General features: G+C 44.3%; 1 protein-coding gene across 1 annotated transcript in view; it reads right to left on the bottom strand.

The window, feature by feature from the left end:
• Positions 1-10,616, bottom strand: part of arhgef39 (Rho guanine nucleotide exchange factor (GEF) 39) — a 58,486-nt gene extending 47,870 nt beyond the window's left edge. Inside the window, exons 1-3 of the mRNA XM_080492089.1 lie at positions 10,541-10,616; positions 7,976-8,168; positions 5,702-5,796 (exon numbers count right to left, since the gene is read on the bottom strand). Of these exons, the coding sequence (XP_080348215.1) occupies positions 5,702-5,796; positions 7,976-8,125 (245 nt within the window). The 5' untranslated portion in view covers positions 8,126-8,168; positions 10,541-10,616. The remainder of the gene's footprint in view (positions 1-5,701; positions 5,797-7,975; positions 8,169-10,540) is intronic.
• Positions 10,617-12,737: the final 2,121 nt, after the last annotated feature.

Below are 12,737 nucleotides of genomic sequence, written 5' to 3'. Positions count from 1 at the left end.
CCTTTTTCACAGCAATTAAATTGTCTGGCCATCAGCGGCACACTGGAGATAACATTAGCACTCTGTGTGTGTCACGCTAATCCACATTAATTCCAAGCAGTTGCGACATCGGGTGAAGACAACCTCGACCAAACAATAGCGGCGGAGGCGCCTTCATTTGGATCAGGCTTGTACTGAGGAATACTAAGTGTCAAAACAGGGAGACAGAAATGACTGCTTAATAAAAGGATATGTTGTACCTCTGTCATCTAGTGACAAACGGCAGCGAAGCAGCATGGTGGGGTTTGGTGCCGTCAAACACGTGGCCCATGGACCAAAACTGGTCCACAAGAGGGACAATGACTCCAAAGTAACTGCAATTTTGAACAAAGCTGTTCCTAACTTGTAGGAGAGGTCACAGCGCAGCACTGAAGCTGAGGTCAGTCTGGACCCCAGAGGTTGGCCCCTCTGGTAGGGAAGGGTACCGAATTCGGTACTTTTATAGGTACCAACCAAAATGTCGTCGGTACCACCGAGTAACGATTCATGTAAAACCAGGCGGTACCGTGTTTCGGTACCTAAACGCACCCTTGCGACTGTGAGAGTGGAAGAGTCGGCGATTTTACGAGCCGGAATTGAACCCAGCATTGCAGGCACACGAGCATAATGTCAGTAAGGGTTCAGTCAGCAGAGCAGCATGCAGAGCATGCAGAGCATACAGAGCGCTCGAGAGGCTCTGCTTTTCAAAACGCGATGCTGATTATGCGCGATGAAATATCTGCGACGTGAAGTGCGAGGACAGTGGCGGGAATGCTTCTAATCTGAGGAAGTTCCTGGTTCAGCACTAGATGTTTCTCCAGGTTGAAGAGATCGCTCATGAACTTAATTGGCCTCGATGTAGCTCATCACACAGTGTTTCCAGAGGGGCAAGGAATAGGAGGACATGGAGCTGGGATTGAATTTGTGCATTATTAAGAAAAAACACTGTCGAAACTTGTGAAACAACTGCAATGTTACAATACAAACACTTGGATGTTGTTTTTCTGATATATTTGTTATAGTTTATATATTGAGAAATAAATCCGCTTTTATTATTATTAAAAAATTTTTTTTTTTTTTGCCACATAAACATACATAAAAGTATCAAGTACCGGTATCGATTCCCAGGTACCAGGTATCAGGACCGTATATCGGGACCTCGTTTCCACAGTGCCCCTTGGTGCCGGTACGGGTCAGGTCGGAACCGGTTGTTGTGCGTTTCCACTGACTCAGAACCGTTACCAACCGGTACCATTGGTAACCATTTCTCGCTACCCCTCCACTTGGGGTACCAGGCACAATGTGCCGGATATGAGGGGGAGGAGCTTCAACACTGCCGTCTGCTCATTGGTCCGTGACGACCGCTGTTCTCCCAGCAAGCAGCCATTTCCAATCAGTTGTCCGGCAGCAATCAGGTCACTTCTTTGAAAATATCCTCCCGTTATGGCGTCACATCCTGCGTGATTACACAACCGTTCGTAACCCCGCCTACATTTCAAACCGAATCCCGTGTAATGGAAACGCGGCACTGATATGGGTCTGGTTACAGATAGCCGACCCCAACCGACTGGCACCGGCACCAAGGGGCACTGTGGAAACGAGGCTTAAAAGTGAAAGGTACCCATCACTACTCTCCGGACTCCAGACATCAGCAGTGCAGCACTGAAAGCTGCTTCACTACTTCACTACTAACATGGGGGAGTTTGGATTACAGTAGAACCTCTGAGGAGTAGACCCGGTAAGAGCGACACCCTGAACTGGGCGGACACGTCACTGTGCATGGACACATATTTAACTGTTAACTCACCGTAATGAGAGGACAGCCTGCTGAACGTGGACATCGGACAGGGTTTCCTGGCAAATTTTAAGTTGAGCGACACTAAAACGGCCAAAATACTTGGGCTGGACCCGATTATAAGAATATTCAGACGTTGTGGTGTCAGGAGATTCGTTTTGAGATCTGAATATTCGCCGCTTCCCCGCAGCACGGTGCTGCTCTGCTTTTCGCATTGCATGACTGTTCGTGGGCCGTGGGTGCTACACGATTAAACGTGTGTATATAATACACATGAATACCCAGTACAGGGTGTCCGCTCTTACCGGGTCCACATGTCAGAGGTTCTACTGTATATGTATATATATTGTAAACATATTTGTATTGGTTCAGTTATGTGCTTTTAAATAACCATAACATATTTGGTGCTACAATTTGTCCTCATGGCACGTCCCTCCGAAGAGAGAACACCTGTCTTCAGGGGACACTTGCCTTTGGATTTTAGGGCGTCCCTACATGAGGTTTTACTGTATCTAGAGGTTAGAATGTCTAGCATTTTAAATTGGCCGTTAAGTGATTCCTGAACTAGAGTTTAACACCACTGCTGTGGCTGAGCAGTATGAGGCCTCCTGTTGTGCTGACATGCAGTGTCCCTGTGCAACTGTTTGATGTTGCTCTCAGACTGCACCTCCCATTTTTATGACACCCCCCCACCCCTCGATTGGATGTTCCTGAAAGCTCTTTCAAGTACCTGATTCCTGTTTGTCATTTTAGCAGCTGGAGATAATTGGAGGATTCAGCTTCTCCTTGCTGCTGTCTGTTCTCTATGAACTTATAGAAATGGAGAATGATGTGGCACAGGCGTCTGCAACCTTTCTGATAAAATGAGAAGTTTTTACCCACTTTCTTCTAAAGAAATCCATCTGGAGCTGAAAAATATGTTTACCTTAAAAAAAAAAAAAAAAAAAAAAAGAGTACACTGTGGGGGCTTTTCCACCGGAAAGAACCAGGTGCTAGTTCGGCGCCAAGGCCAGACTTCGCACCAGGTCTTTGTCTTTCCACCGCCAAAGCTCCGGCCAAACAGGAGTTACACTGGTGCTACGCTGGCCCCACTTCGTCGCTGGGCCAGAGAGGAGCCAGACGCGTCATCAGCTGGGGGCGGAGTTATCGCCGGAAGTATCGCTACCTAAAAGGCGGAAGCAATCGCTGCTTTTAAGAGCCCGCAAACCGTCAAGTCACTGCAGAAGTTCCTGGGCATGGTGAACTTTTACAACTTTTACAACCACTTCATCGGGCTCATCTGATGCGTCCCATGTATGAAGCGCTGAGGGACGGAAAGGCCAAGCAGGACGTGGACTGGTTCCCAGAAAGGATCCTGGCTTTCGAGAAGGCCAAGGTTGCATCTTCTAACACCGCCATGCTCGCGCACCCATCTCCAACGGCACCGGTAGCGCTCACCAACGGTGTGGTATGGGGCCGGTATGTGAACTGCCGTTTTTCAGGAAGTACAGTACATTTGACAGAAAACTCTTGGCTCTTTTCCTTGCCATCCATCATTTTAGGTTTCTGTTGGAAGGCCGGCAATTTACTGCTTTTGTGGACCATAAGCCCCTCACCTTTGCCACGTCCAAGACCTCGGAGCCCTGGTCTGGGCGGCAGCAGCACCACCTCTCTGCCTAAAAACGTCCACAGTACAAAGTTTTGCAATATCTACCCAAATTGTAGTTCATGTGACAATTCAGGAATGTTTTCAATAAAATGAGGAACTTTCAACAATTTTGACAAGTATCTCATTTGATCAAATGAATAAAAGGAGTTTCTATTACTCCGTCTTCTCTTCCTCTAACCTCCAACCGGAATAGCAGAAAGTCTGAGGCTGGTTATGCAGATTTCTCCACATCTGAGTCTGGTTCCTCTGGTTCATTCAGGCTAATGGGGAACCTGCTGACGGAGTAGCAATGCGTGTACCTACAGCCCCTGAATGGTGTCACTCCCCACATATCTCGCCATGAAAACTAATTATGTTGTTTCTCCCACTTCTTCCTGTATCATTATTATGGAGTGTGTGCACCAAATGTCAGAGTGGAAGCAAGTGGAAAAATAAGGATAAATGTATTATCAGTCACTTAGTAATGGTAAATCAGGCTCGCACTAACACGGTGTGTCTTCCTGGAGCATTTTTAAATGGAGTTTGTTATTATGGATCAGCCACTAATACAATAAGAAGCTGGTAATAAAGATGCATGGGAGCCATTTATCCAACACATCACACTGGGTAACTCATACTTCCATCTTCATTGTAGCCGAAATCCTGTCACTCTGCTGAGGATGAAGGCCTGAGGGAGCCCACTACTATGAAGATTTAGTCTGGAAATGGGATTCCCAATCCACCGGCTGGAGCCTGCCATGGTGAGCACTGGACTCGCTACATATCGGAAGGTCCTCGGACGTCACAGGTTCACACGCCACACTTTACTCTCCACATTCTTCCATTCTTATAAGTTCGTGACTTGACAGACTGTGTCAATAAATGGAGCAAAACATAGGTTTACCCCCGACAAACACTTGTTAAAATAAACCTTAAATTGTGCATTCTAATGAATTGCGGACTCCTAAATACTACACTGTGACATGTGATAAATTGTGGGGCTGACGTTGAACGAACCAAAAGAAACACACGTATTTAAAATCGCATAACTGAACCAATATAAAGATGTCAACAATATAAATACAGATAATGTATACAAAGATGTATACAAAATAAATACTAAATAAAACTTGACTTCAGAAGCCACATCTATCCCGAGGACCAAACTCAGGACCATGGCTGACTGGGCCTTCTGCTGCCCCCCGCCTATGGAATTCACTTCCCGACCATCTGGGGCTCCACAGACAGCTGATTGTTTTCAAAAAGGACTACAAACATTCTTGTTTCCCAGCACTTGTTGACTTTTTATTGCTGCTTTGAAAGTGTTTTAAACTGTCGCTTTGGCTCGTATTGGTTTTAACACTTTGAGATTTACTAATGTAAAGTGCAATTGTTACTGCCCTGGCCATATATTTCACTTGTTTGTGTCCTGCTGTGTTTTTGCTTCGGTTCGTAACTCTCTGCGTGTGAATCCTCAGTTTTTTTTCACAGCGGCTCTGCTAGCCCCGCCCACTTCCAGACAGCGAGTGGAGTCGATCCCCTATTGGTCGTCGCTTCGCGCGCCAGGAGCCATAAAGGACAGGCTAAAAGTAGCACTTAGTGACGTCACTCTTAACATTTTTTTACTTACTCGGATAAAAGTAATTCACAAAGCATCTTAAGCCCTAAGAGAGATTTTAAGGTGGAAAACCGTTAAAAGGAGTGAGGAGGACTTTTAAGAAGCCTAGAAGTTTCCTAAACAGACAAGATGGTGGAAAGACAGAAAAGAAAGACGTTCTCCGTTTGTGTAACGACAACGATTAATGACACACTACCGGCTCGATCGTGCAGGAACACTGTTTGTTGGGACGAGCTTCCAGCAGGCACCGCTCGTCTGTCCAGTTGGGCTTTCTAGTTCTTTTTCTTGGCATCCATTCCATTTGTTGTTTTCATCATTCGGCCAAATCAACTAGTAGTCTGACGTTATCAAGGTTTCGGGTGTTTGTCTCCCATTGTCAAGACACATTAAACAGCCGCACAGACAACTCTTTGTTTGTGATATTAGTCAGCTGACACTCGGTAATGTACCCACTAAGGAGGAGAACCTGCAGCACCGTAACATTGCTAATGGTGACGATAACATCTATGCTTTGGTCAACTAAAAGTTTATCTCATCTGCTTTTTAAACAAAAGACAAACTCCTTATGCCTTTCCCTTAACACCATCTCCCACCACCAGCCCCAAAGCACAGCTCTTTTCTAAATTATTCAGGGAATACTTACTGGTTTGCTGAATGAATGGCTTTAATTGAACTGAAGATGGCTTCTCTGATGTCCTGCCTCAGGGTGCCTTTGGCCTTCAGGATCTCCACAAAGAACTGTGAGGAAGAGCAGAGCCGAGGGAGAGGAAGTTCTGTTACAATCGGCTGCAAGCCTCCCGCCGCTGTGACCGCATGTGCTTGTGATTAGTGGACATATGTTTGAGACGGGGACGCTTTCTGCCCGGCACCCCAAAACGTTTTTAAACAACCCGGAGGAACGTACCCTAACCACACCGCCTGAACTGTCCTGTAACCACGGAGACTGTATGTCTGCATGCTTCATATGAAGCGTGACCACAGAAGGATGTTGTACCACAACAGTGACAATAACACGACAGCTGTGCTGGCCTCAAGTCATTTGGAGTGAAAATGAGATTAGCAAATTGTACGCGCATTAGGCCTAAAATGACTCCTAATTGGAGTAGACAGGTGGGGGGTGAGTAATTGTGTAGGAATTAGGCTTCGACGGTGGGTGGAAAAGTCTGTTCCCTCGGCGGGGAGCAAGAGGAGCATGAAGGCTACCTTGAAGTACACGGACTGTATGAAAGAGCGCAGCTTTAATGCAGCAGTAGAACCTTCCTTACAGCGTTGAAGGTATATTCAGGCTTTTCCTCATAAATAGCAAATTAACTGTATTTGCTGTGTATTTTTTATCAACGGAACAATACCTGTTCTGTCCCAGGAGAGGAAGGAAGTGTACTGCCAACAGCCAATACTCTATATCCTCAGTAAAACTCAGGTGCATTCCCAGTGGGTTCGTGTTCGTTAACAATTCGTCTGCGCTGTTGTGACTTCTTGACTGTCGTTCTTTATTATCACTTTTTTCTCCTATATAGGTTTATTTTCTTCGTCCTGTTAAATCCATAATGGGAAATATAATGAACTTAAAGCTGAAAGCAGCAGTGAATGGGTCCTGGCCATCCTTGCTGTTCAGTAGTTGGAAGCATGTCCCCCAGGTGGCGCTGTGACTGACAGTGTATTTTGGCCTATGAGCCATTTTGCCAGACACATGCACAATGTCCATGTAATATCAAACCTTTTTGCCTCTTCTGACCTGCGTCCAGATGGAAAAGAAGGAATAATAATTAGGGTTGGGCGATAATATGCTAATAAAATATCCCGAAAATAGAAACAGTATCAGTTTCAATCCTGTCGTGAAAAAAAAAATACATTTAATCTGCTGCACATAGGTCTATAGATTAATAAATATAATTTATTTAATGCTTAAATAATGAGTGATACTCATGTATGTGTGGTTGAGTTTTCAATTTAATACTATTGAAACTACCAGTTTTCTAAAAAGATTCTCCTCACCGTTGTTTCGGGAGATGACAGGTAATAAACTTTTTGGATGTGACATCGTCACGTGACCGCTCCGAAGTTAAAGTGCAACACGAGACAAGATGGCAAGTCGCGCACCGAAACCAGTTGGTCCCAGAAAGCTTGCTCGATGTCCAGTACGAGCTGCCTGGACGGGAGGATTCAAGTGCAGCTTTCGGGGACGGACAGTTATTCCCTCACAACTGATGTGAGGACATCAGTTAACATGACACCATTTATTTCAGTGACTGATCACACCATTACACCTGAGTGGAACTTATTTTTCCTGAAAGCCATACAACGGACAATCATGCTGAAACAAGAAGTGATGTATAACTCACAGTCCTGCCCTGATAAATCCCACCGAACAATATACAGTCACAGAGCCAGCGCCACCTGGAGGACGAATTTTTATACCCTTGTGGGAAGGACAGTTCTACATTCAGGCCAAACTTTAGATCTCTAAAACTTAATGTCTCGGAGGCCCTCGTTTCAAAACGTCACTCATAACACAAGATGGCGGACTTTCTGTTGAGTTCAGCGCACGGGTGTCCGGTACATTGTTGTGCGGCCTGACGTGCTGCACATGTCTACCAAATCTCTTGGACATAGGTGAAACGTGTTAAACGCGTTTCCCAGAGTAGACGTTACAAATGTGGAAACCATGTAGGGGGCGCTATGAAGCCATTTTGCCAGATACATGCGCACAAATGTAAAATGGTTCACCACTTCTGACATGGGTCCAAATTGTTACGAGCGCTGGAGCACGTTTTAGTCGTCAAAAATGCAGCAGTTAGTGCAGCAGTAGAAAGTACATAATAGTAATGAAAAAGAAAAAGAATAATTCTTTGCACTTCCAGTGCTCGACCCTAACGAGTTAGTCAAACGATGGCTGGCGGACCGCTGCCGTACGTACGGTGGTGACGAGCTGCAGCCGCTGGCAGTAGGCCTGTTCAGTCTGAACCAGCTCTCTGGACGTGCGACTGCGTTTCCTCTCCCAGCGCTCTCTCTGCTCCTGGACACTGCAGCTCCCAAACTCGGCCAGCGGAGAAGGAGAGAAACTCATGGCGGCCGTGACGATGACGACGAGCTGTCAGCACAGCGGATACCTGCAACACACGGGAACATCGGGGCACCACTGCTTTTTAAAGCCGCATCCGTCCCATATGTGAAGTGTTGGGATGAATGTGAACATTTTGGTAGATTATGTTGATGTCTGCTTCCTCAATGTCGTGCTCTTCATCTTCTCCTAAGTTACACCAGCCTTGACCGAGTCCTCAGACATGTTTTCCACCTGCAGGGCTTCAGACTTAGTTTTTTTCTAACAAATATGACCTGTTGTCAACCCCATCCAGTGCAGTAGAACTGCAGCTGGTTGGTCAAATCTGTTGACATGCAGAACATGAGACATCGTTTGTTGCAGACAGTCATTTCGCATAACGAGAAAGTCGACATCATTACAACAATATATTTGTGATGTATCATGTTGAGGTTTCGTAAAGAAAATTTAAATAAATATAAACTCTTTGTACTCCTAAAGCAATGAGGACAGTTTGTATTCAGGTGGTATTTTTGAAACCATTTCAGAGGTCCAGCCCAATCAAGATGAAATTGTTGTCTGTCCACCAGACGTTACCCTCATGTTATCGTAAACTGATGTGCTCTGTTTGACTGTTGCTGAAGAATCGGGTAGAAAACAATCACCCAATCATTTTGTTTCTCCTCTATAGTGAATAACTATCAAACACTTTACACTTATTTCTGTAGTTCATCCTTTAATCAGTGATGCTGACAGTAACACGTTACTCTAATGCAGGGGTGGCCAACCAGTCAAGAGCCACAAAAATGACAAAGCTTACAAACTCCCTCTCACACAAACACAAAATGACATAACATGAAAATACATGTATTTTCTAAGCCAGATTATTTATAACACAATGAAATTATTACCCATGAATAGAGATACAGTCTCTCCCTGTCTTATATTGACCCCACGCACACACACACACACACACACGCACACACACCTTATTCTTCTTCTTTTTTAACTAATGTGCTGTATCGAAGAGCAGCACAATGACAAGCAAAGAGCAGCATGCGGCTGGCGAGCCGTGGGTTGCCCACCCCTGATCTAAAAGACCACTTCTTTTCAGTAACAAGTCAAGTCAGCTTTATTTATATAGAACTTTAAAACAGCTGCAGCTGAAGCCAAAGTACTTCACATAATATACTCTAAATTATAATAAAAGAGTAAGCAATAAAACAATCTAAAACATGTTTGAAAGCCAGAGATTAAAAGTGGGTCTCAAGATTACTTTTAAAAGTCTTCGATTACAAGTAATCTAACACGATCCAAACGAGTAATCAGATCATCCAAGTTACTATTCTTATAATATTCCTTAGTAAAAAGATAGAATTGCTTTCTTCTTGTGTCTCAGGGACTGACGCCACGTATGCAACAAGTCACGTTTTCACCATGAGTGTGACTCTCCAAACGTAAACAACAAAGGAGGGAAGAGAGATGCACACCTGACAAGAGTCACTATTTTGAGTTTTTGTCAGCTCACGATCAGATCACAATACTAAGGTTCGTTGTTCACTTTGTGCTGGCGATAAAGTGTTATTTAGCTTCAAAAACACTACGTCAAATACAGAATAGAATAGAAACTTTGTCATTGTCACCAGTACAATGAGATTAAAAAGTACCAACCCAATCTGTGCATCATAAAATCAAACGATTGATGGAGTCTCGGAATGCCAGGTGGCGAGGCAGAGAGCTGCGACTCACAACTGCTGGCGTGAAATTTCATAAATATAGTAAAGGAGAACGCCTGCCAACATAAGTATGGAAGAGCCTTAATGCAGGAGACTGACAAACATCAGACCGCAATAGATTCAGTCAGGGCAGTTTCTTTTTAATGGGGGCAAATCCTGTAGAATAGAACAGACATAACTCAGCAAATATGGTCACAATAGAACTTATTTATATTATTTAAGTCTAAGGAGACCTAAGGACTAACATGTAACTTTTGAAAGCAGATCAAATTGACCTGAAGCATTATTGTTAGAAAACTGTAGTTTATCAGACTTTACTCAACACCTCGACACTACAACCTGCATTAAGCTCTCAGTTCATGTAAAATCACGTCAGTTCATGTAAAATCACTCCAGTTCATATAAAATCACGTCAGTTCATGTAAAACCACCTCAGATTGACTGTCACTCGATGTTTCTGTTTGCTGTTCAGAAGGGAAACTCAGTGGACAGCTGAGTCGACACAACTACTTAAACTAGTAGTTTTAGGCGTGACCCCGCAGATGTCCGGACATCTGGACTCATTAAAAAGTTAAAGATTTAGTGATTTACGCCATTGAATCTGTGAAATCTGATCTGTATTAAAACTAGAAGTAGTCTTAGAAGTGAGTCCGCAGATGTGTGAACATGTAGAGTCTTTCGAGAGTAAAAGATTAGGTTTATTTACCGTGTTTACTCTGCTCTGCGGTAACGTCTCCCTTTCAAGCCAGGCGCGCTTTTCTACAGCGCGACTTCCGTCTTCCGGGCTGCGCTGTTTACGAGCACTCTGATTGGCTGCTGGAGGAGCGGTGGGCGTGGCTCCGGCTCAGGACGAAGATCAGTTCAGTTTTGCTTCATCAGGAGATGAAGTGCAGATGAAAGACATGCCGTCAATAATCAGGCTCAGGAGGCTCTGAGACTGTCTGACGTTTTATCTGCAGCTCACAGAGCACAACACTGACATCTGCTGGTGTGTGTGTGTGTGTGTGTGTGTGTGTGTGTGTGTGTGTGTGTGTGTGTGTGTGTGTGTGTGTGTGTGTGTGTGTGTGTGTGTGTGTGTGTGTGTGTGTGTGTGTGTGTTCTTAGGGTTATGCAAAGGTTGCTTGGAGAGTTTGGCCTACCGTCTGAGGCCACGTTTACAGCAACCCAGGTTTTTTTTTGTTTTTAAAAAGGATATTTCCCCCTCTATGTTTGCAAAAAATCTTCATTGACACCGACTTGCAGTGAACCTCGTTGACAGCTATTATGAGCATGCCAAACCTGTAGGGGGCAGTGTAACTAGAAGCATGAAGCCATGATAACCAATCAGAATCCTGAAAACAACACAACGTCATGAATTGTGACATAAATCTCCGCCTCCATCCCTTTAGATGCAACTGGAGACTCTGAAAACTCATTGCTGCGTTTATGTGTCAATGCAAGGCCCAAGCGCAGAGAAATATCGCTGTTGTTTTAAATACCCTGGGTATGTGTAAACCTGGCCTGAATGTGGCAACAGAAGTGGAGACTCCTCAGACCTCCTCTGGTCCAGTTCTGGTGGTCCTGTGTGAACTGCAGCCTCAGCTTCCTGTTCTTAGCTGACAGCAGTAAACAACCAGCCTGGTCTTCATCGGCTTGAAGCTTCACCCTGGTGGAAAAGCTCTCAGATCTCTTCTGCACATTGCAGGTTGGGACCGGAGGTTCTTTGAGTTGCTGTTTTCTTTCCATCATCTCCAGCCAATCATGTCCACATGCAAAAAGAGTCTGAGCCGATCACATGAGACTGGAGGAACAGTGATTTACATTAACAGGCGAACAGATGTACCTAATGAAGTTGCTGAGTGTATGTGCACATAGAGAGGAGCCCGTTGTGGTTGTTCAGGGATTCATTAGGATGACCCCCCCCAGAACCAGAGAGTCTGAACAGAGAGGTTCTATCTCCAGGCTGGTCACCCAGCAGCTCGAGGTCCCCCCAGGAGCCGGAGGAAGACGTGTGGACAGGGACGTCGGAGCCTGTCTGATCTCCATGCTGCCACTCAAAACCTCTGAAGGAAGCGATTAGTGGACGGATGGGTGTTAGAAAAATCAGCAAGTAACCAGATCTGATAACTTCCTTATATGCCACATTGAAATTGGAGCTGCTTGCATTGGAGTTTTTAGAATTTGAATAATAAAGAAAACACAACGCTTTTGGCTTCAAACTTTTTCCCACATCCACATAAACCCTGACGTGTTTTTAACCAACTTTTCTTTTAAAAGTCACGTCCAGTCAGAGAACCTGATGGATTATGAAGACATGTGAGACACTTTATGGGCCTTTTTACCAGCCAGGGTTGTAAATAACAGATCGGACTAAACGTGTAAACCTCTTACAGACGCATAGGAAAACAATTTAGACACTTTTTAAAGCTATAAGTCATGAAATATGGTAAATTCTAGTCAGGTATATACTTTTCCACAAAAGGTATTTTAAATAAATGGCACATAATGCTAATGAGTTGGTAATTTTGTGAGACTATTTCGGTTAAATGTTTCCAACTTAACATTTCAATAACCAAAAAACACTGTTTAATTCTGTGGATTATAAATTAGAGTTTTAGGAGCACCGGTGGCCTGAGAGATGAGCAAAACTGAACAGATCAAATTCATATTAATCGACAGGATTTCTTAAAAATCCATGATACTGGTGGCCTTTTTTTTATTGTTTTCAGTTTTATTGTGATTCCAGTACATTTTGCTTTATAATAATTGGCGTCAAAACAGACTGGTGCAAATTGGGAGTTTTGCCTGGAGGCGATGGAGGCTTGAACCAGGCAGGGGACCACAGACAAAGGTCCACTCTTTACCTGAGGATAGGAGGAGCAAAAAGAGTAAAAGCGTCAATAATCTACACAAGCAGAGGAACT

The sequence above is a fragment of the Lipophrys pholis genome (genome assembly GCF_963383615.2).
Source record: "Lipophrys pholis genome assembly, chromosome: 22".
Classification (NCBI taxonomy): domain Eukaryota; kingdom Metazoa; phylum Chordata; class Actinopteri; order Blenniiformes; family Blenniidae; genus Lipophrys; species Lipophrys pholis.
This window is presented reverse-complemented; position numbering and strand designations above follow the sequence as displayed.